The following is a 25,965-nucleotide window of genomic DNA, read 5'->3' as shown; positions in this document are numbered from 1 at the left end:
TGTCTGCTCAAAAACAAGTTGGTGAGTTGTTGTTACTTATATCTTTAAGTTGGGGTTCAAAACAAGGGACAATAGTTCTGCTAACTCTTATTTCTTTGTTGTGAAATGCGCGAAAGTGGTGAAATTCGGTCATTAGCGAAAGCTAGCGGCTAACTGATGCTAGCAGCTAACTGATGCTAGCGGCTAACTGATGCTAGCGACTAACTGATGCTAGCAGGTAACTGATGCTAGCGGCTAACTGATGCTAGCGGCACTGCTTGTTAAAAGAGTAGCCATTAGCGTATCAATGCTAACTAAAAATTGTGGTCGCAACATTAGCTGACATTTCATTTCGGCGTTACAATCGTGCCAGTTCAGCACATTGCAGAAGTTAGCAGAAGTAAAGATTAAAAGTTATTACTATGTTAAATTATAAGTTAGAACAACTCACAGTTGAGTTGACAAAAATCTGAATTCAGAGTTGAGCAAACTCAAAAACAAAACTTAAAATATTTAGTTTAATTGTCCAACTTAAAATTTTATCAAAGTTTGTTGCCTTGAAATTTTGAGTTCACCCAACTTTTCTTTTTTTGCAGTGTATTTTGTGTTTTTGCCTTTGAGAAAATCAGGGGTTCTTATGACAAAAAGGGCATTAAAACATAAAAAATGAGGGGAAAAAACCCAAACATCTTTATATCTACGTCAGGTCGGAAGCTGCTGAAAGGTTTGATGCGGTGAAAGTGAAAATAAATATTTATATATGACATTTTTATGCCACTTGAGTGAGAGGGCCCGTTTCGGGACCTTTAGGTGTGAAGTGTGAGGTGATTTTAAAGAGGCATCGAGGGTTTTAATCAAAGGAAATGAAAGCAGACTGTGACTTCTACCTCTCTGCTAAAAATGTACATCCTGCTGCAGGTTCACTTCACCGTGAACTCCTCCAGGAGATTTCTAGATAGGTGCAGATGCTGACTTGCTGATTAAAAAAAGAAGAAGAAGCAGGGCACAAATTGATGCCACGAGGGGTTTATGAAACTCTTGTGGGTTTTGGTGCAAGGGTGCTAAAACGCATTTCACCTTGTCCCCACAGCGGTGTACTATAAGAGCAGCAGCTGGCTTCCTGTGACAAGACACAACTGAGTCTGATGAACTTTCTGATTCACTCTCCAACCACAAGCTACAAGATAGATGCAGAGAGACAACAAGGAAAATGTTTTTAAAGTCATAAGTATACTTCTCAAAGTATGGAAGAGTTTAAAGTATGATTGAGAGGGTAAATAATGCACAGAGTAAAGCCAGACAGAAATATTTTGTTGTATTTAAGGTGCAACAATTTAGAGAAGCACTGGTAGATACACATGTACATGATCATACTTATTTTTGTTTATAGGTTTGTATATATATATATATATATATTTATATATATATATATATAAATGTTTCTTTCTAATGTTTGTGAACTAAAATGAACAAATGAAATGGTTCGGAGGTCGTATGGGGACTTGCCGAAAATAACGACATGTGGGGTCGGAATTAGAGCTATGCTTAATATGTCTGAATTTGCTTTAAAGCAGGTGTCTCATACTCAAATTACCTGGGGCCCACTGGAGGCAGTATCAAAATGACCCAAAAAACACACAAAATTACTAAAAAAAGCACCAAATGACCAAAAATAGACACAAAATGACCAAAAAAGACATACAATGACCAAAAAATACACAGAATTACCAAAAAAAGACACTAAATTACTTGAAAAGGAAACAAAATGACCATAAAAAGACACAAAATGACCAAAAAAGACACAACATTACTAAAAAAAAAGACACAAAATTACAAAAAAAAGAAATTAAAGGGACCTTCCACACACAACACAGTAAAGTGCCATTCATATAAAACACATTAAACTTTCATATCAAGGTGGGGGCCACAAAATATCGTCACGAGGGCCACAATTGGCCCGCGGGCCGCGAGTTGGAGACCCATGCTTTAAAGAATAGTTGCCCGAATCCAGACAATTTGGGCCATATGACCAAAACATGTGGGTTAGATTACATAGAAATCAGCGAGCATCTAGTACACCTCTCATCAAATGTGTCCGGCTAGAGCTTTGAGAGTTTTTCTTTACTATAGTGTAGCCTGTGAAAGACTTTAAATTGTATTATTGAGAGTCTAGCACAGCTGGATGATGAGTTCAAAGCCCCCAGAGGTCCCTCCCAGAACATCTCAGGAAAGTGTAATTGAAGTTCTGACTCCCAGTTCATTTTGGTCTTATGTAAAATGGATTCACTGGCTGACGACAGTAAATTATAGAAACAGGAGATACGGTCCTTGGACGGGTCCATCCTGTTAGGTGTTGGTATCTGTGGGAATGATGTTGTGTGTGTTTGTGGGAAAAAAAAAAAGACTTTAATAATGGGTATTCACAGACACAGACTGTGTAGTGTGCGTTTGTGAAAAGGAGAGGAAGAGAGAGAGGTGGAGTGAATGATTGCATGGTGATTGCGAGGTAGATTTTGTTTGCAGTATAGAGTCCTCATACACACATACAAAAGAGGCACATATCACACATCATTCAACTTAAGACAGTGGGAGTTAAGAAATGGCAAATTAAATAAAAATTAAAAGGTCTTACAGGTCAAGACTATGCTTAGATATTGATGTGAAGTAAAATACGAAAGCAAAAAAAGAAGAAAGAAACATAAAAACAAAATAAAACAGCAAACATAAGAACTGTTGAGGTGCTGTAGGAGGTGCCTTTTAAGTTAAATTATTGTATTTTATTATTGTTTTCTGGGTTGTTGTTTATTTGTTTAATGTATGTTTCTTCCCCCAGCTTGTATAACATAACTGTATAATTTGTTTGTTTTATTTGGAATAATTCATTATGTTGAAATAATGTTGTGCTGGCTCTATTTTAAACCTCTGGAGTCCAGGAGATTTTGGTTCAAATTTGTCAACTTCCTCTGCATTCATTTCTGTCTCTGTTTATCATCTTTCAGTCTGTCCTTACATCACATGCATGGCTCCTTTTTCTCCACACAAACTTAGCTATCAGTCTGATTTTTCATTTTATTTTAATTAACAAAGTAAAAAGCTTCCAGGAACCCAAAATACAAACAAAAGACACATGTGTCTAGGGAATTATTCTCTTTTTTCTTTTTTTTTTTTTTTACCACTTACACACACAAAAAACAGCAGAATAAATAAATAAATAAATAAATAAATAAACTACAAAACAGTCTATTTGCATGTAAATTAAAAATAGTAATAGTATATAGTAATAGTTTTCATTGTAGAAAGAATATTCACATTTTAAAAATGGTCTAGAAACATAAATGTCACACTGTGAAAGCTCCTATGATTGAACTTTAACTGGCTTTCTCAGCTTGTCTACATATTGTATATAAATAAAGTTATTACTGTAAATAAAACGTGTATTTTCAATAAATAGATGGACTCCAGAGGGTTAAGTTACAATATATTCTTATTTTAAAACATTTTTTATTATTGTATGTTTGTCATACCTGTTGTTTTTTGGAATAAATAACAAATCAAAATTAAAATGACAGTAGAATAGTTGAGATGGTAACATATATATATAAACATAATAACCTCTGAGTGAGTGAAACTTCATATAATCTATGTAGCACCTGTTTACTGTAACTTGACCTGAATTCAGTTTTTATATCAAAGTCTGATTGCTGCCTTGAAGTCAAAGGATGCAGCATAACAATAAATATCTGTGTTTTATGTTTGTGAAGACAAAAGGTCAGAAGAACAAACATGTGATGTGTTCAGGGGGCGTCTGACTTCTGAAACCAGATGAACACAAAGAGACTGAAAGTAGGTCCTGCCAGTAATGTCAGCAGGAAAGTGTCACAGAGTGGCAGAAACATAACTCATCTATGGTTTCATGGGTTCATAGTTACCAACGAGGTTTTTATTTCTCACACAATGAACAAATAACAGGAAAAAACAGGAAGGGGAGGCAGCAAAAACACTAAAGTACCTCTAGAGGCACTTTAGTGGTCGAATGCCACTGGAGACATGTTAAATAAACTACAATGTATACAGAATAGAGCTGCCCGCACAATACTAAAGTGTGACTACAGGACAAATATTATCTCTATGCACAAGGAACTTAATTGGTTATTGGTCAAAGACAGACTATTGTACTCACTGCTAATTGTTATTAGAAATATATCTGTCCTAAAATCACCTTTTATTTTGTTTAAAAACCTTGCTTTTAGTGCAGAGAGTCATAAATATATCACCATACATGCAGCTGTAGGTAACTTTACATTACATAGAGGTATGAAAGAATGGAATTCACTGCCTAAAAATATCAAACTCACCACTAACATAAAGCAATTCAAAATATTAATAAAACAGTATTTATCAAAATAAGAAAACATGGTATATTTATATGTATGTAGTATATTTCTATAGATATATGATATGTGTTATTATAATGTATATGCTGTAGAAAAAAGGTGTATATACAACATATGTATTAGTATGTGTTAGTAGATTTTGTAATGATGTATACATATATGTAGAAATGTGTGTAATATGGATTAATATGTGAATAATTGTAATAATTTGTTTTTTTTATTTTATTTTTTTTATTATGTTTTGTGTTTTTAACTGTATATTTGATACTGTTGGACCCCAGGAAGAATAGCTGTGGCTTTGCTGCAGCTAATGGGGATCTTCATAATAAACTAATAATAATAAACTAATAAACTAGAGTGGTGAAAACGAGGGGAAGTGCCTTATTGGCTCCCTTTACACATGAAAAAAATTATTGGGTGCCCTCGAGGGCGACCCTTCATAGAATAAATTAAGATGATGTTCCCTCTAGAGCAGCTGTTCTCAACCTTGGGGTCCCGACCCCAATCGGGGTCGAGAGATGATTTCTGGGGGTCGCCAAATCATTTTGGGAGTCAGCTCTGTCTGTCTTTTTGTCATTTTGTGTATTTTTTTTAATCATTTTGTGGTCAATTTGTGTCTTTTTTTGGTAATTTTGGTTTCCTTTTTTAGTCATTTTGTGTCTTTTTTTTTTTTTTAATTTTGTGTCATTTTGTGGTCAATTTGAGTCCTTTTTTGCTTAATTTTATGTAATTTTTTGGTAATTTTGTGTCTTTTTTTGATAATTTCGTGGTCAATTTGATTCCTTCCTTGGTAATTTTGTGTCTTTTTTGGTCATTTTGTTTCCTTTTTTTGGTCATTTTGTGTCTTTTTTTTATAATTTTGTGTCTATTTTTGGTCGTTTTGTTTGTTTTTTGGGCCTTTTTTGTGTCTATTTTTGGTCGTTTTGTTTGTTTTTTGGGCCTTTTTTGTGTCTTTTTTTGATCATTTTGTGTCATTTTGTGGTCAGTTTGATTCTTTTTTGGGGTAATTTTGATTCTTTTCTGACAAATCCCAAAGTATCAAGTTGTTACTTTCCAAGGAGTCTCTGGCTTGAAGCTGACTGTTACACACTCAGGAGGTCAGAATGGAACTTTAAACTGATACCAAAGGACTTAGATTAAAGAAACAACAAAATATAAAATATATATATAAATACACAGAAAGAGAGATGTTTTAGTTGTTGTCTGCTTCATTATTTGTCCAAAATTCATCGTATCAACTGAGTTTGTCTGATCTGAACTGTGAGATTCTGTCCAGTGAGACAACATGATGTTAGATTGGGGGTCGCCAATCAAAAAGGTTGAGAACTAGTGGAATAGGCAATTCACATTTTGCAAAGAGCATATTATGCTCAGCAAACAAAGATAGACAAAATAATAAGTTTCTTTGTTTGCCTCCAATCAATCCCACCTGGGAATAGAAGCAGCTTCCACGTCTACAATAAAACATTTCACCTGCTAAGTTTGTGCCTTATTTCCTTTCAATACTACAAACCATTTGTGCCACAAAATATTTGTTTAACAATATTTACTTGTCAATTTATCTGAGACTTGCAAGTACAGTATTGACTGGATCATGCATTATTATGTGCAGTAATCATGTGTTCTTTGACCATGTCTTGTAAGAAGGTTTTGTAACAAAATCAACACTTTTTTTTAGTTTGCATTGAGCTATCAGATTAGAGTTTCCTGTAAAAATGAAGAAGTTATGTTTTATGACATCACCACTGAGTGACAAAGATGACCATGATAAAGTGTGATGTTGTAGAAGCTGTTTTCAGGTTGCATACTGTATTATAAAATATAATGAAGCTTCCATCTATGCACTGCACTGGATTCATTAAGGTGTGAAAAGGGACACATTTTTAAAGGTTGCATCAATAAAAGTTTTCATCAAAATATTTTAAATATGTTGTTTCCAAAAGCCAATTAGCAAGCAGTACATATACATATCTACACTCATAATGGTACATGCCATTTACAACGTAAAAGTATCTTTTGTATATACTAAACTTTATTTGTACAGCAACTTTCATGCATAAAAAGCAGCACGGAGCGCTTAACAACAATGAAATTACAGCCACCAAGTGTTTCCCACTGAACAGACAAAACATAGGAACATATTAAAACATATTAAAAGCATTCAATTCATAAAATGGAAGTGAAAATGTAGATAATAAAAAGTACAACACCCCCCGGGGGCCACATACGGCCCGCAGCCTCACCTGAAGTGGCCCTCAGTACAACTACATGCATTTGAGCATGAAATCTTAAAAGTACAGTGTAAAAATGCACAAAAGTACTTCATGCAATTAATGTCGGTCTGCTGTTCTTGCACAAAAAAAAATCACAGTAAGTGGTTATTTTTTATTTGCTTCAAACCGTTTGTATTCCTATTTATACTGTTAAACATGCATTTGAGCATGAAATATGTTAAGTTACTGCACTGTAAACATATTTATCTGAGACTAGCAAGTACAGTATTGACTGGATCATGCATTATTATGTGCTGTAATTATGTGTTATTTGACCATGTCTTGTAAGGAGGTTTTGTAACAAGATCAACACTTTTTTTTTTCTTTGCATTGAGCTATCAGATTAGAGTTTCCTGTAAAAATGAAGAAGTTATGTTTTATGACATTACCACTGAGTGACAAAGATGACCATGATAACGTGTTATGTTGTAGAAGCTGTTTTCAGGTTGCATACTGTATTATAAAATATAAAGAAGCTTCCATCTATGCACTGCACTGGATTCATTAAGGTGTGAAAAGGGACACATTTTTAAAGGTTGCGTCAATAAAAGTTTTCATCAAAATATTTTAAATATGTTGTTTCCAAAAGCCAATTAGTAGTATTTATACATATCTACACTCATAATGGTACATGCCATTTAAAAGGTATACATTATTTCTTGCAATTAATGTTGGTCTGCTGTTTTTGCACTGAAAAAAATAAATCACAGTAAGTGGTTATTTTTTATTTGCTTCAAACCTTTTGTATTCCTATTTATACTGTTAAACATGCATTTGAGCATGAAATATGTTAATTTACTGCACTGTAAATATATTTAAAATCTCAGTTTCATCATATCTGGTTAAATGCACACTCCTATATCGTCACACTGTTAAAAGTCATTTTTTGTCAAAATTATTTTTTTTTTTTGCCTAAATCATCTCCTCATAGCCACCTATGGTAAAATCTCCTACATCCTCAGTTGATCAGATCATGTGATTTTACCCCTTTAAGATAATGGCCTATGTCAAGTGTGTGACTTAAGCGGATTTATTATGTCTAAGTCAAAATAAAATGTGACTTAGGCAATTTTTTGAACATGCCTTTGTAACTTAAGCAAGATATGGTAACACTTTATTTTGAAGGTGTCTACATAAGAGTGACATGAGTGTGTCATAAACATGACATGGGATGTGTCATGAACATTAATGACACTTTGAAGTAACATTAATGCTCATGATACTTGTCACGTCATGTTTCTGACAGGCTTGTGTCACTCTTATGTAGACACCTTCAAAATAAAGTGTTACCATATCTTGCTTAAGTCACAAAGGTATGTTCAAAAAAATTGCCTAAGTCATTTATTTCTCTTAAGTTACATAATTTACACACAGTGTAGTGTGTAAATGTCGTATGTTACACTTTTGGTGAAGTTTTTTGTGTTTCCTGCTAAACTTAAAAAAATGAGTTAGGTGGTTATTTTATTTATTTATTATTTATTTGTTATTATTTCTCAATGCTTTATTGAAAATTACAAAAATTAACATTTCTGGCACGTTTGAACATCAATCAATAGTAAAACTTATAATAATAACATCAATCTTGTACATTCAGAGCAGTTGACATAAAATAAAATTAAATACAAAGATAAATAGACAAAAATAAAATAAATATAAAACAGTCTAAATATTGTTTTCAATAACAGATTCGAATTAGTTTTAAATGTTCATTTCAGTGGGAACATTTTTCAAGATATCATATAATTTTTGTGCCTTTGTTATTATTAGAATTTTTAGAGATATTAAGTATAATTTGAATTCAAACATGAAGACAATACATTTGGGGGATGATTTCATAACTCTATTCTTAGTTGGGCGATTATTTTAACAGGGTGACGATTTTCTAGCATGGCAAACAATGGCAGATAAGATCAAAGAATTGCTGTAATTAATATTTTTATTTGCATTACTTGAACATGGTCTCTCATGTCCTGTGAGAGTTTTATAGAGATCCAAGTTGGGGGGGTGGGGGGTCGTCGTTTTTCTTCTATTTATTTCATTATTATTATTATTATTATTATTATTTTCAATTTGATTGTAATGTACCTTTTGATTTTGTCGGACTGCTGTACTTGTTCTGTCTTTAAAAGCAATAAAAAAGTTGTTCACAAAAAAACAGGGTGACGATTTAAGTTGCCCATCCTGTTTTATGGCATTCGCCCTTTTTTCTTTTCTCCGACAGCACTTGAATGCAGCATTACTCACCCGCGCAGCATAAAAAACCCCACCACCCAGAATCCTCTTCTTCCCCGCATGGCGCATGCGCACTGCGCACTACGGCCCAAAGGCGTTGGTGGTTGGTGTCCGTCCGAAGATGCGTTGCACTCCGGCGGCAGCATCAGTACCAGCTCCGCCGAGCCACTAAACCCGACCGACCCGGGCTCGGAGGACTAATAGCGGCTGTGTTTGCGGCTCTAGCGGCCCCGGAGCTCCGCAGCGGCAGGATGGGGGACCAGAAGGTGAGCCGGAGCCCGAGGAACAGGTGTCTCTGATGGGGGGAAGCTGCCTTTCAGGGCGTAGTGTACAAAGGAAGGAGGGGACGAGCTGCAGGCTTTGGGAGTTTGTGGATGCGGAGCGGACTCGGTGGTGGTTTTTAGTTGTTTCAGGGTCCGTCCGGTTCCAGGTGAGGTTCATGTCGCCATCGATGACTTTGTTATCGATGTATCGGCGGTATGGTGAGGGTCTGCGGGCCTTGGCGCAGCTCCTCTCGCATCAACAAACATTAGTCAGTCCTGCAGGATGAATGGCTCGTTCACTGCCAGCTGGAGATAAAATATACCAGGAGCTGAGCTTTATCAGAGAGGCTGATCCGTATAATAATCGACCCAGTTTGTGTCTTTGAAGGCGGCTGTTCAATGGCAGTGAAGCTGCATTATTAGATTATTAATGCGCATCCTGTGTCCTCCCTCCCTGTGCACCGAGGCTCGGTCCCCTCTCTGATCCAGAACAAGAACAACCATGTTTAACCTCTGGAGCTTCTTGTGCATTTATTTCTGCAGCTTTTTAGCTTTTAAACTGTCATTTATGTCACATGCATGAAATCATTTCTGCAGCACAAACTCAGCTTTAAGGCTGACTAATCATTTTGCTAGTGTACAGCTGCTAAAAGTGAGTATAATGTCATTATTACTCCAAATATTATTTTAGAACAGCTCTAGATTGCAAAAAAAAAAAAAGAAAATAAGTTGTCTATTTACATGTACAGTTGTTATACGTTAGATTATTAGATTATTAATGCACATCCTGTGTCCTCCCTCCCTGTGCACTGGGACTAGGTCCCCTCTCTGATCAGCCACAAGAACAATCATGTTAACCCTCTCGAGACACTATTGATTTAGGTTGATTTTGCAGACTTCTTGTGCATTTTATTTCTGCAGCTTTTAAGCTTTTAAACTGTCATTTATGTCACATGCATGAAATAATTTCTGCAGCACAAACTCAGCTTTAAGGCTGACTAATCATTTTGCTAAAGTGTACAGCTGCCAAAAGTGCGTATAATGTCATTATCACTCCAAAAATTATTTTAAAACAGCTCTAGATTGCAAAAAAATGAAAAGAAATTGTCTATTTACATGTACAGTTTTTATACATTAGATTATTAAATTATTAATGCACATCCTGTGTCCACTATTGATTGATTGATTTAGGTTGATTTTTACAGACTTCTTGTGCATTTATTTCTGCATCTTTTAAGCTTTTAAACTGTCACTTATGTCACATGCATGAAATATTTTCTGCAGCACAAACTCAGCTTTAAGGCTGATTAATAATTTTGCTGCCAGGGACCCATAAGACAAGACACGTAACAAAAGTGCCTATAATGTCATTATCAGTCCAATTATTATTTTAGAACAGCTGTAGATTGCAAAAAAGAAGAAATTGTCTATTTACATGTACAGTTTTTATACATTTGATAGGATGAGTATATATTAGCGCTGGGCGACCAAAAGTCATATCCCGATATATTTAGACTGAATATCAATATACCATATTTATCCCAATATTTTTATTGCAAAGTGAGAGCAAATGTTCAGTCAAAGTCAAATATGACACAAGTAGTTTTATTGAAACCATTTATTTAAGTGAACATAAATACTGTATAACAACAGAAGTACCTTAAATAAAAATAGCCTATGAAATAAAATAGGCCAATCTTTTTCTGAAATAAATATATTTATATGAGAAAAGAATAACAAACATTACATAAGAACTAAATATGACAAACTCTAGTGACGGCAGCATTTATAAATAAATAAAGGGAAAAAAAGAACTATATTGATATATGTGATTTGGTCTAATTACATATCACATTTAAAAATATATCAATACATTTTTTATATCGCCCAGCCCTCGTATACATCTCTAAAAATCTGAATAATTCTCACATAAGAGTGTTTTGAATTGGTTACTGCAGCTTATATGAATCCAGTTTTGTTGCTGTTGATGAAAGTGATCAATAGATGGACTAGAGGATTAAAGCAGCTCAGAGCTTATGTGTCCTCTCATCCATCCTCTGATTAGCTCACAGTGTTTGGTTACAGGAGGAACCTGCACACTTACTCTCATTATGTGTCATGGGACACTTTCTAGTAAGGAGACCTGAGGGGAGGGGCCTCAGGGTGGCTTCCCTTAAAAAAGGAAGTCATGTTTCATCATATTACCACAAACTGACTGACCAGTAAAACCATGATAGCATTATGTGTGTTATAGTGTAGAACCATCTACCATCTATGAACCGCAACGCTTACTTAAAGTGGAATATTTGACGTTTTATTTCATGATGGTATATACAAATAGTCTTTTGATTGGATAGATAGATAGATAGATAGATAGATAGATAGAAAAAATAGACAACAATAGAAAAAACAGAATAGAACAAGGACACTAGAAGTTAAAAAGAAGATCAGTTGGTATGTAAGGTACAGGCAACATGATATGATGGTAATAATGTTATTGTGACTAGACAGTATATAATAATATTATAATATATATATAGTATATAGTATATAATAATAATAATAATATCATGATAATAATAAGACCAGTATAGTAATAGTAGTATATCACAGGATATAGTAATAATAGTAATGGCAGCAACAGTATATGTATATAATAATAATAATAATAATAATAATAATAGTAGTAGTAATAATAATAACATGGCAATGTGTCATATATTTAGACTTTTAGACTGCAAAGCTTGTAATATTTGGTGGTCAAAATATTTAAAATGTGCTGTTTCTAGAAGCTCATTCCCAGTATAATAATGGATAAATAAACATTTAAGCAATTCCTACTGCCTGTCAAACATTTACAGAATTACTTTAAACACAACACAAAAAGCACAAAAAGTCACGCATGTAAATGACAATATATTAAGTTCAGAAAAAAAGTTTTTATATATTTAACGATAAGTCGACATAGTAATTATGGTGACTGGCCTAGGTGCAGTCTTCCATTTATCAGCAGATTAAGTTGGGCTGAGCAGTATTTCTTTATCATTATATTAGACTAGATATTAGATTCTGGATGCTGTAATCTTCTCTGTATTACAGTAAAGTGATGTCATTTTATGATGTAACTAGACTTCTAGCTGTTCTATTATTCAACTTTACCCACTTAGTCATTGTATCCACATTACTGATGATTAATTATTACAAATCTCATTATGTAAGGCAATATTGTAGTAATAGTGATAGTTGATTTTCTGCATATCACTCAGCCCTATTTGTCCCATTTATAGTACAGTGTTTTTATGTCATGCATCAAGGTAAATGCATGCTAGTGACTTCTACTGCAGCAGAGAGAAAGATCAGTTTATTCTGAATCATATGATGCATTAAACATTTAATGCTGAGTGAAAGAAGAAGCTCAGAACGGCCAAAAATATATAAAACTCTGTCCAGGTTTCTTTAACTATGTCAGCTTAAGAGGGTTAAACTGTAAAAGGCTTTGCTTTTTTTAGTCTGAAGGGTCACATTATGTTTTTCAGCTATGGCAAAAATGTTGCATATTAAAATTTTCGATGTGTTCTTTTTTCCTCCAGGAGTCTCTGTGTAAGATCACCCACACGCTGGCCATGAAGAACGAGGAGATCTCAAACTTTGTCTGCACTCTGAAACAGAGCCTCGAAAACTTAGAGGTACAGAAAAAAAGGCTGAAGTGAAATGTAATCCAAGCTGTTTGTTAGTCAGCATATTGACTGATGTTTGTTTGTGGCACCAGGCGAACTCCACCCGCGTCCAGGAGGACCTGGAGGCCGAGTTCACCTCGCTGCACTCGGTCCTGGACGAGATGAAGGAGAACATGGTGACGCGCATCAAACAGGAGCGAGCCAGCCGCACCTACGAGCTGCAGGTAGCTGCTGCATTCATTTAGACTTCATAATGATAATGGAAAGTTTATTTATGATTTATTTCAATAAGAATCCTGGCTGCTTATGATTATGGAAAAAATCCTAATCACACTTTTTTTTGTATCAGAGCTCTGCCCTACAAAGTCTAACTGCAGTTACTACATTTCTGGTTCGAAATTGAGTTTTAACTAAAAATGAACTCCTTGATGTCTGTTTTAGATTTCTCGAACAGAAACCATTTTTGGCAAAACTATAATTTCTATCAGTGATCCGACTTCACTTTGAGCATCCTGAGTTCTTCCTGAATGTCTACATGTGTGTTTTGTGAAGAAAAATGAAGAAATTGTCTTTTTAGAGCGATCAGAAGAAAGTGGTACCTCTGCTTTTCTCCAGAAATTTTCCTATGTTTCTATGTATAAATTATTTCTGTAGAGTGGCATTTACGGCCTCGAGCTCAGTTTCCAAATTTATTTTTGACAAATTTTTCTCTCCCTCTCCTTATTAATCAAATATAATTACAAAATTAAAAAATATATATATAAAAGAGCCGATCTGGAGTTAATTTGTGAGTTTTCTACAGCAACTATTCCAGTGTAAATAAGGTGTAGCGGTCTGTATATGGACTATAGTTTCTGAAAGCCTCTGCAGCCTCAGGACCAAGCTGTGACTCTCAACTGATGCAGCTCACTCCTGCAGAGAGCACAGTAGTCCCTTTATATTAAAGGTGAACTGTAACAGAGGGCAGACCAGCCTGTCTGACTGGGTTGGTGGTTTTCTCAGAGTCAGCTGAGCGCCTGCTCCAAAGCCCTGGAGAGTTCAGAGGAGCTGCTGGAGCTGGCCAATCAGACGCTCTGCTCCTCCGAGACCGACGGCTTCAATCAGGTAACTGACTCACTCCACCGATGATGTCACTGCTCCCTTATGCTCGCTGGTTATGACTCCATGTTGTCTTTGTACTGTTTGCAATTTAATATTTGTCACAGAAGGATTAGGAAATCTAGTTTTAATTACATTTTTAGACAATATCCCAACTTATTTGGAAACTTTTTATCCTTTATTAATGTACACATAGCACAAATTTGCATTAGCATTTGCATTAATTAAAAGTTCATATTTTTGGGGGGTAGAGAGACAGGACATTCGTCTTGAGAAAACTAAAAACAGAGCAATAGGCCTGTCACGATAGTCAATATATCGACTTATTGTTCGATATATAAAAATGGACGCAATAGTTTTTGTGGACTCGATAATTGTTCTTTACATAAGATTACATAGTGATTGTGTTATTCGAAGTTAAGTTTCCCAACTTGCACAACTCCAGAAAGTTTGGTGGATTAAATGGAATTGGTGCCAAAGCCATTGTGGGAACATTTTGGATTTCACTGTTCAGCTCAGAAACTGTACAACAACTTCGTCTGCCGCTGTAAACAAACCGGCATGCTAACTGTACACAAAGTGTCTGCCGCTGATCGTAAATTAAACGGCGTCGCTAACTGTGCATAGAGTGTCTGGTGCTTGTTGTAAACAAACAGAGATCGCTAAGTGAACACCTCCTGCAGCAGCAGCACATACACACTGTACTGCTACAGAGCTAACTGTTAGCCTGTTAGCACATACACACTGTACTGCTACAGAGCTAACTGTTAGCCTGTTAGCACTGACTGCCACGCCTCTCTTATTGTGGCCGCATTATAACGCTGACTTTTTGTGCTATTTCAGTAATACTGCAAATGTTTGATAGGCAGTAGGACTTGCCAAAAAAAATCTCAGAAACAGTTAATTATATATTATTTCTAATACATAATACTTATCTCAGTGCAGTTTCTGTTAACAGAGCCCAGAGAGTCTATTTTATTTGTGTTGATTGTAGTTTATTTATTTATGTTTTATGTATCTAGAATGTTTCAATATTTATTTTCTACATTTCAATTTCAATGTTTAATGTTCTTGAGATTTAAAAATTAATTGTTGTGAAAAAGGATATACTCCACAATACTATCGTTTATCGTGATTGTTTCTGGGAAAATGCATCGTCCTAAAAAATGTATTATCGTGACAGGCCTATAGAGCAAATATGGCAACGTTTTGTATTTGAAGCAGATAAAATAGGTTAATGGCCTCTCTCAGTCCCATTATGTTCCACTCATTTTTAATAACTGATGGTGAATGTCAGTATGCTGTTAATGTGTCCTTCCAGTGGTGTCTTACTACCAGTTATTTTAACATATTTACAACATGACGACTCAGTTTTCTCTTCGCTCCGTATCTCTCTTCTCTGTTTCCTTTCCCTCTCTGCTCCTCCTCTCCAGGCGGCCAAAGACATTAAGGATAGGTATAGTACTCAGCCATCCATTGCTTCTCTTTTGTCCCAGCCTCTTGTAACCTCTGAGCCATCTCTTAACGTAGCATGCATGCACTGAAAACATCTAGCCACCGCACCCCTCTCCGTAGACAATAAACACTGTGGAAAAGTTTCCATTCAAGAGCCTTTTGTCTTTGTGTTTCCTCCCTGTCCTCTCCAGTCTGTACCATCCTGTGTTTGTCCTCCTCCTCCTCCTCCTCCTGCTCCTCCTCCCTGGATGATCTCCCTCTCTAGCTCTGTCTATTTTTTTAATTAGGTTGATGAGTTCAGTGGTAGTTCCAGATATCTAGTTAGTGGCCTTTTTTCTTAGTGAGCAGTGCTAGAAACACCTGTTTTCCCTCTGATCTGATCCAGTTGAATAATAGACGATGCTTGTGTCCACTCTGTGTGTGTGTGTGTGTGTGTGTGTGTGTTTTTGTGTGTCTCTTTGTCCGCAGCGTGACAATGGCTCCAGCCTTTCGTCTCTCCCTGAAGGCTAAAGCCAGTGACAACATGAGTCACTTGATGGTGGATTTCAGCCAGGAGAGGGGGATGTTGCAGGGACTCAAGTTTCTCCCAGGTCTGCTGCACTTTTAATGCAAACAAATACAGACAGTGACTCCAGCAGGGGTGTAATGTAACTAGAGACATTTCCTTACTTACTAGTTAGTTATCGTATCGTTCACGGTATAATTTTGTTATGAGTAAAAAAAAAAGCATATCATGATATTGGCAACTTCTTGACGTAGTGGCGTAAGGATTTCCCATTAATGACCTAGACTGTGGCGTCCCGCTAGAGTCTCATGTGCTGCACTAACGTCACATTTCAAGCTACTGAAAGTAAATCTACACTATTTATAATATAAAGTTATTTCCTATCAAAACCCTGACCCACTTATACCAAGCTGCCGTACCCATAGATATCTATCAGAAAGGCTAGATGGCTGGAGGCGGAGTAACCAGCGTCCGTATGCGGCGGCAATCTTACCACAGGCAGCTCACCCTCTCATAACATCAAAGTCTAAGGTGCATGTAGCATTTAAGTAACCATAGATTGCTTAATTTTAAACCGATTTTCAAACAGTTTGGTTTGTTATAAACCTCAGAGTTGTGGTTATGTTTCTGCATACTCAAGAATAATTTTAATACATTTTTATAAAAAAAATCTTGAGTATATATTATATATATTATATTAAGACTATATTGAGTCTAAAATACACTGATCTTGTTAAACACTTAAACACACTTCTAACAAAATCAATTCGAAAAAGTTTATTCACTGAAAACAAAATATAAAAGCTGAAAGAAGACAGCAACATTACTATTAGAACCTTTTACAGCAAGAGCAGTAACTACATTTTTGGGGTCAAAGGTCAAATAAATTATCATGATTTTTCAGCATGAAAATTACATCATCAATACATGTAGAAATAAGAGTCATATCACTTATCTACCTATAACACATTTGGCTGGCCAGCTAAAATAAATAATGCTAAAACCTTTAAAGCCGTTTTTCTCAGTTTAACCCTTTGTGTAGTTACTGCAGTTAGACTTTGTAGGGCCGTATTATAGAATAGTAAAATAAATCAGTATGAACCTTTCTCATTGGTAATATTCGGTTTGTTTGAAACCAAACATTGTCTCAGAGTTTGATCACAGCAGAACAATGGCTGCGTGTCAAACCCTCCGTGTGGTTTCTCTGAGCTCCTCTCGTCGTGTGTTTTATATAATGTGCAGTGAAAGGGGTCGCTCACAGCGAGGTAACCACACTATGATCCTCCAGCTGTGCAGCTGTGTGACACTGTTCAACCTCCTCTAATGTACAGGTGTGGTTTCATACAGCAGGTATTTACTGGAGGTTCAGCCTCAGCGCTCGCAGCTGCAAAAAAAACCAAAAACACTGATACAGACACTGTAGGATAAAATATTATTTATTCTGCAGTAGAGAAATTCAGTCATCTATATAATACAAAAAAACACCAATAGGAAAGTTGCTAAAGGTCATTTACAGTTGTGTTTAAAATAAATTGAAAAGTTACATAGTGATTGGAGTATTTACTACTTTTTACTGCTATATAGACAGACAGACAGACAATAAAGTGGAAATTTGTCTTTGGCTTCTCCAATATATAAAATAAAAACATGACACACATAAAAACATACAATCTCTGAATAAACATAAATACACATAAGTAATAAATAAATAATCTAGCTATACACTATACACCAGTAAAAACATACAGCAACAAACAATTGCGCAAATGGGCATGAAACAGCAGCAGGTGAACACATTTAATTAATACTGAGGCCTTCATCATTTGGTTTTCAGCACCTGTATGGCACGGGGAATAAAATTATATATATATATATATATATATATATATATACAGTACAGGCCAAAAGTTTGGACACACCCATTTCATTCAATGCGTTTTTCTTTATTTTCATGACTATTTACATTGTAGATTCTCACTGAAGGCATAAAAACTATGAATGAACACATATGGAATTATGTACTTAACAAAAAAAGTGTGAAATAACTGAAAACATGTCTTGTATTTTAGATTCCTCAAAGTAGCCACCCTTTGCTTACTAGAATATAAGACATGTTTTCAGTTATTTCACACTTTTTTGTTAAGTACATAATTCCACATGTGTTCATAGTTTTGATGAATCTACAATGTCAATAGTCATGAAAATAAAGGAAACACATTGAATGAGAAGGTGTGTCCAAATTTTTGGCCTATACTGTATGTGTATATATATATATATATATATATATATATATATATATAAAAAGACATGAAATGACCAAAAAGACTAAAACACATAAACACATGAACTCCTCCTCTCCTCTGCAGTTCCCTCCACTCCAGAGATCCAGGTGTCAGAGTGTCAGGTGTGTGACAACACGGTGACGGTGGTCTGGAGCCTCGCGGAGCCCGACAGTAAGATCGACCACTACATCCTGGAGCACCGCCGCACCAACCACGAGGGCCCGCCACGCATCAGGGAGGACTACCCCTGGATGGTGCTGGAGGGGATCCGGGAGCAGGAGCACACTCTCACAGGTAGCAGGGTTATCATAGTGCTGGATATTTCATTAGTTTTAGTTTTAATTTCGTTGTGAATTTTTGTTTTCAAATTCAGTTAGTTTTAGTTAGTTTTTAGAGTGAGTTTTCTAGTTTTAGTTTAGTTTTAGTTTTTCTGTAATGGGCTATGTGTTGGGTGCCAGATTAAAAGAGGTCATAATAAATTTTGCCTTTATTTCCTTTGGTTTATCATCTCAGCCCCAATAAGGTTATTAACTCTTACAGTTCTGGGTGTTTTGAATTTTGGTTCTAGTGTAGACATCCCAGTCTCAGTAAACATATTTACCATGTGCTGCATGTTCAAATAGAAACACTGAATTATGAATGAAAAAAGTTGACAAAAACGAAAACGAAGCTAGTTAGTTTTGTAACCACAAAATACAGTTTCAGTTAGTTATCGTTTTTTTAAAAACTCTTTTTATTTTTATTTCAGTTAACGAAAATTCTTTTTTCAATTCTAGTTTTCGTTATTTGGTTAGTTTTCGTTAACTATAATCTTGACAGGTAGCAGGAGGACCGTGGAGGTGTTAGCTGTCTGGGGTCTCATGACTCTAATCGTAACGGAGACTTGTGGTTTTTATTCTCAGGTCTGCGCTTCGACACTCGATACATAACGTTCAGAGTGAAAGCGTGTAACAAGGCGGTTGCGGGAGAGTTCTCTGAGCCGGTGACACTAGAAACCCACGGTGAGAACTCAACTACTGCTGCTGTTTCACTATGACCACGCATGAAAAGTCCTGATAGTCTAGAATATTGGATTTTGTTTTTTTTTATATATACACACACATATATATATACACACTACAGGCCAAAAGTTTGGAAGCAACTTCAATGTTCTGTTCACAATGTCTTTCTTAAAAACCAGTCTGGATTCTTTGTATTTCTGGATGTGTTTACTGCATGATCAGACTTTACCTTTATTGAATTGAACCATTTTCCTCCATTGACCTTTAGGTAAACATTGATGTTATCAGACCATTGCTGAATAAATGTTAACAAAAGAAAAGAAGGGCTTAGTTTTAGGGTTGAGGAGATTTGGAAGAATCACAACTTCAGTGCAAAAGTTTAAAAAAAAGAAAATATATATATATATATATATATATATATATATATATATATACATATATATATATATGTGTGTGTGTGTGTGTGTGTGTATGTTTATTTATATGCTTATTTTCTATTTGCAGCCTTCACCTTCAAACTGGATGCTGGTTCGGCCCACCAGAACCTGAAGGTGGAGGAGTTGAGTGTGGAGTGGGACAGCAGCGGAGGAGGAAAGATCCAGGACATCCGCAAGGAGAAGACCAGGACCAACTCCCCCATGCACTCTCCAGCCAGGTGGGAATATAAATAATATATAAAACATTTAAACCTTTAAACCTTTAAACCTGGGCCGTGATTGTTAACAGAAAAATCAGATTTTGAAATGAATGTTTTTTTAACTTCTATAACACAATCATGCTCAATTAAGAATTGTTGAAATGTTGCAAATGTGAATGAAGGTTGCAATTATAACATATAAAAAGTAAAATGAGGATCTAGAGATCTAGTTCTATATTTGTAAACTGAATATATTTGACCTTATCTTATGGAGTTTAAAGTACTTTAGAGGGAGGTTGACAGCTGAAGCTTGATGCTGCTTCGTTTTTACGTCGTGACGTCATGAAGAAGTCGTGATGTGACCCGTGAAGCTTTTATCTCTGAGTGTTGTTGTCTAACGTCTGTCTGGTCTGTCCTCAGGTCGGCCCTGATGTCCCCTAAGAGAGCCCCGACAGCCCGACCCGGCAGAGACAGGTTCACTGCAGAGTCCTACACAGTGCTGGGTGAGAGTTCTTACACTTTTACTAGCAAAAAAAGAAACAAGTAGCCACATCTCTAATGCTACCTAGACATCGGAAGACTTTGAAAAGATTTGGAAAAGACTCCTGGAAAACTTTGTTGGTGATTGTGTTACGTCACTGAGACTTGAGATCATATCAAACAGGTTTGATATGATCCAAACCAAGACTAGGAAAGACTGATATGAAACAGAGCAGATTACTACCTTAAACGTAACCATGGAGATGACGGAGCGCCGTGACTCCAGTAAAACTCCTAGATTCACTAAAGACTTTCAGTTTTTACTCTGGGACTGGGGACATCTTTAAGCCCAGTATTAGTCTACACTAGGGGTGGGCGATATGGCCCTAAAAGAATATCAAGATATTTCAGGCTATTTTTGCGATAACGATATTCTTGACGATATTAGGAAATACTTAAAAAGATATAGAAAATATGATTTTTTTTTTAGTCTGTATAAATAATTAAAAATCTAACATGTAGTTTGAAGTGCAAATCTCAACAGTTGCCAAATAAAAAAAAATTACTCTTGAGTATGAGAAAATAATAAAAATAACCATTTAGGGGTTCTGGGGGCATATTTTAATGAATTTTGTAAAGGAGAATAAAGGTTCTTGTATGTTTTATTTAAGACATTTTATTTTGACAGTCTTCTTGTAAGTTCTGTGGTGGATTAAAAAAAAAAAAACAGCGATATTATCGTGAACGATACGATATGGCACACCCCTAGTCTACACATCACATTGCATTAACCCTGTACCTCTTGAGGTTAACTATGTGTGTGTGTGTCTGGTGACAGCTGACACCATGATCGATGCTGGCCAGCAGTACTGGGAGGTTCGCTTCGACAAGGAGAGCAAAGCGTTCGCTGTGGGCGTGGCCCTGCGGAGCCTCGGGAAGTTCGACCAGTTGGGGAAGAGCAGCTCGTCGTGGTGCATCCACCTCAACAACTGGCTGCAGCAGAGCCTCACCGCCAAGCACAACAACAAGGCCCGCACTCTCGACTGCTCCATCCCCAACAGTATAGGAGTCTACGTCAACTACGACGAAGGTACCACGAACACACAGTCACTGCTGCTCTGGTGACTCTTTGTCACCGTGTAACGACCACGAATGTAATAAAAATCTGCAGTTTTTTAATGCAATAATCCCACAAATGTAATAGCCGCTGCCTACTACAAACATAACACACAATTTCCCACAAATTTAATAACTATTACGTTTGTGGGACAGTGAAAATCTTCAACTTTCAATATTGTAATAAGTTCCCACAAATGTAATAACGCAATTAATAATGGTTGTTGTGGTGGTTGTTGTTGTTGTTTTTTTTGTCTATACACTCACTACTAATACTGACCGTAGGGGCAAAATCCAGCTGCTGGCTCTCCGCACGTAAAAAGTCCCTGCAAACGTAATAGTTAATACATTTGTGGGAAATCTTGTGTTACCTTTGTAGAAGCCAGCGGCTATTATGTTTGTGGGATTATTGCATTAAAAGCTGCAGATTTTTATTAAGTTTGTGGGCGTTATTACACACTGATATGGAAAGTATGAATGATCCAGTCACATTTAAATGTCTGTATTCAGTGGCAGTTATTGGTGAAGTGGGTCTGTATAAAATAGTACTTTGACATTAAAAACAACCTTTTGAATGGATAAAACACTACAAACAGAACAGTTAAAAATCAGACGAGATAAAACATTACCAAAAGAGATAAATTCTGCTTTTGGGGTTTATTATATGATTGTAAAATAAATGTATTTGAATTTTGGACTGAACGAAACAATGAATTTGAAGACTTGTAATGGACACATCTTCAATGCCATAAATAAGTCCTGCAGCTCTCAGGAAACTGCACAGTCACAGCTACTGGCAGGGAGGACTCAAAAATGTGTTTTGTGCAGTCTCAGAGCTATACTGCCATAAATCATAAATAACCACAGCCATAAGCTGAATTTTTTTGATGATAAAAGCAAATCTACAACATTTTTCCATTTGCCCTCAAGTATTACTAATAGTGGGGAAAGTCTTGGGACTCCACATGTTAAACTTGAACTGTTTAGATGTTTACAGCCTCTCTTGTCCTCTCCTTTCTGGATTTCTTTGATTATTTGAAAAAAATAAACATGTTAGTTGCAGCCCTACTGTTATAAACATAGTACATAATGTGTGATTCTTTATCTCTGCAGGTGTTTTGTCTTTCTACAACTCCAAAACTAAACAGCTGATGCACTCCTTTAAAACCAAGTTCCAGCAGCCGGTTATACCAGCCTTCATGGTAAGAAAGAATCCTTTAAATACGTCTGTTATCTAAACAAATAATGCTCTATTGTAACCATGACCTTTAACAATTTAAAATAATACACCCTGCGGCCGTGAAATTCTTTAACCAGAATACCAGCCGAGGATATTAAATGTTGTTGTCTTCTCCTCTGACCGGGACAGAATTATTACTAAATGTAGAGAAGTGAATAATATCTTTCCATCATAATAATAAAAATATTTGGATATTATATATGCTATTAGGCTTTATATATCACGGTGTATAAATGAAATATTCCAACCTCACCAGGAGTTTAATGCTCCACTGCTGCTCTGCTGACAGCACCACTGATTTCCTTCCTTTTCACTTTTTATGCTGCCAAACAAAACTAGTTTGTTGTGATGCAGCTGTTGGACGTCAGCGTTTCACTTTCTGACTCTGAGAAATTCTCTTCTTTTGGGATTAAAACTTACTTTAAAACATTGTTTACCTCCTTCAACCAAAAAGCTGTGAAAACTTTTAAGTCTGTGCTCCAAATGCAAAAAAACTCACCAAACTTGTTTGAGTTTATAACTATAACTAGTTTTATTTCATAAACCTCCGTCGCTGCGTATTTCTGTAATATGTCTATTTCCTCTTGTTGTTATTTGTTATTTGTAATGGTGCACTTTGCTAATAAAGCTGACTTTTAAGCGTGTTGCGCCCTTCGGTGTCGTAAACTCTCGAGGCAAGCTTTCTGAATCAGGTATATATTATATATATATTATATATATTAGGGTGTGGTATTTAAATTACACTTGTTTCGAGCCGCCACATTTATCAACAGCTGATCATTCTCACGCTGTGATTGGAGAGATATGATCGATTGATAAATCACACGTGAACCCTGTCATAAGACCAAACGTATATACGCTCAGATCTGCACTGGTTTGATAAATGAGGCCCAATGTGTATTCAGTTTTCTCCAGTTTAATAAAGAACATGGTTTCTGTAGTGACTTGATTTTGACAAAACAAAAACCTAAGCCACAATGAGGGGCTGGTACCGGGATACGTAGTTGACGTGTCGTCATGCAGCGGCTCCATGTAGTCAATCAAACATCTGCGATCTTGTGCTTAAGACGTATTTATTTACTGCCATGTATCACTACAGCTTTGCTATACACACACTTACATCAGTAACTGGCGTAAAACAAGCAAAAGGGCTTAAAGGTTAGCCGGCAGTCAAACGGCGGTCAAAAACTGTGCTTCTCCCGGTAAGCAACACACCTGAGGAGTAATTGCCTCTTCCTCTACTTATGCATTCACACATACTGTTATCCAATACGCCACCTACTGTGGCAATCGGGAAATGACCTTGATACATATAAATGGCTCTAACAGTTTCCTTGACCCAGCTGATGCAGCAGATTTCTAATGCAGTAAAACGGTACGTCTGGATAAAAGAGTGATGTGATGGTGTGCTGCCCCCTGCAGGTGTGGAACGGCAGTTTTTCCGTGGTGACGGGCCTGCAGGTTCCCAGCGTGGTGCAGAGCGGCCAGAGGAAGAACAGCGGCACCAGCAGCTCCAACGCCAGCCTCACCTAGACCAATCACCACGCTCCGCCGGCTGGACGCCTCCCAGCTCCGCTCCACCGCTGCAGAACACCACCTCGGCCCTGGCCGCGCTCCAAGCCATATCATGGAAGAGTTACATCACTGGAGTTCAGATGGTTTAGCCTGTTCCGGTGTCCGCGTTGATGGAAATGGTTTTTGGGAACAAGTGAGTCATCGATCAGTGACAGAACTCTTCAGATGTATGACTCCGGCTGTTGCTGCTGCTTGGGACACGTTAGCTCTAGTCTCATAGTTTCTCCTCTCTACACGTCATTTAGCACTGTCCCACTGCTGCTAGAGCAATGATTTAGCGCTGGCCGCTGTCCTTCCTTCCTTCCTTCCTTCCTTCCTTCCTTCCTTCCTTCCTTCCTTCCTTCCCGCCATCACCAAAACTGTCAGTCGTACTGTCGATGCAGCAGGTGCAGGGTCACTTCCTGTCCTGTCTGCTCTCTCCCTGTGCCTTCCTTCTCATTTCCAAACTGATTTGGCCAAATCGGGTGATCCGTACCAACATGCTAATACTTCTACGGGCTGAAATATGTGCCACCAGAAACTGAATTTGAATTATTTATATTTGAATTTGAATTGCTTGACTTGAATAATTGCATTAAAAACCTGAATTTGAATCACATAATTTGAATTTGTATTGTTCAATTTGAGTCATTGCATTGAAAAACTGAATCTGAATTGTAATTTGAAATTTAATGAGGCAGAGCAATCGAGCGCAGAAAACAGATTGGCCGAAGAGGCGCCGTGGCAACCGGGTGGCAACAAATGTTACAAGAAAAAACAGAGGTGCTGATTGGCCGAAGAGGCGCTATGGCAACCGGGTGGCAACAAATGTTTCAAGAAAAAACGGAGGTGCTGATTGGCCGAAGAGGCGATCTGTGTATCTGTGCTTGATTGCTCTGCCTCAACTACCCGGATGTTTGTCGCAGAAAATTGAAATTCAATTTTGCGAACTGAATTTGAATTGTGAGAACCGAATTTTCTGTTCCAAACTAATGAATTGAATTTCAAATTACAATTCAGATTCAGTTTTTCAATGCAATGATTCAAATTGAACAATACAAATTCAAATTATGTGATTCAAATTCAGATCTTTAATGCAATTATTCAAGTTAAGCCATTCAAATTCAAATATAAATAATTCAAATTCAGTTTCTGGTGGCACATATTTCAGCCCATAATACTTCACTGTCTCCCTAGTTCAGTTTAAAAACAACGTATCGTGTAGGTGTCATTATAACCTGGTTGTAAAGTAGCTTAGTGGTAATTATCACCTACTGAATCTGCCTCTAGCCAACTTATTTAACCCAAATATCAGCCTGCTCTGAGACAACGCTACTCAATAGAATGTAGTTCATTAAATCAGGATTTATTCAACTTTGCCAGCAGCTAATGGATCATAAGAAGAACACATATTAGGGTTTGTTGTATTTTTTATTTCTTGCCGAGGCATGCGGACTTAACAGTGTTTACTGCGTTTCACTTTCTGCAGGTGGGTGCAACAGAAACTGGGTCACTTCCCTCCTGCTGAGGTTCTGTTGGTTTTAAATTAGAGTTTAATGGAGTTTAATCTGACAAGCCAGACTCAGCACAGAAAGTCAGAGGGGAGTTTTTATCAGTGTCGATGTGGCTTCAGGTTTTTGGAAATGACTGTACTGTATTCATTCTGTTCACTAATGACTGCACCCTAATGCTTGTTTGTACAGTTTGTATGTGTCTGCACCCAATAATCTCACCACTGAAGAGGAGTCACGGTGTGCTGTAAGTGTGGAGGATCACAAA

General features: G+C 36.6%; 1 protein-coding gene across 1 annotated transcript; it reads left to right on the top strand.

Moving 5' to 3' along the window:
- The first annotated feature begins 9,043 nt into the window (after positions 1-9,043).
- fsd1 (fibronectin type III and SPRY domain containing 1) lies at positions 9,044-24,701 on the top strand. Its single transcript, XM_059341359.1, has 13 exons — positions 9,044-9,144; positions 12,732-12,827; positions 12,911-13,042; positions 13,821-13,922; positions 15,350-15,372; positions 15,840-15,961; positions 18,243-18,452; positions 19,061-19,159; positions 19,664-19,814; positions 20,217-20,299; positions 21,115-21,366; positions 22,506-22,594; positions 24,055-24,701. The coding sequence occupies exons 1-13, from the start codon at positions 9,130-9,132 to the stop codon at positions 24,163-24,165; spliced, it is 1,485 nt and encodes a 494-aa protein (XP_059197342.1). The 5' UTR covers positions 9,044-9,129; the 3' UTR covers positions 24,166-24,701.
- Positions 24,702-25,965: the final 1,264 nt, after the last annotated feature.

The sequence above is a fragment of the Centropristis striata genome, chromosome 9 (genome assembly GCF_030273125.1).
Source record: "Centropristis striata isolate RG_2023a ecotype Rhode Island chromosome 9, C.striata_1.0, whole genome shotgun sequence".
NCBI classification, from domain to species: domain Eukaryota; kingdom Metazoa; phylum Chordata; class Actinopteri; order Perciformes; family Serranidae; genus Centropristis; species Centropristis striata.
This window is presented reverse-complemented; position numbering and strand designations above follow the sequence as displayed.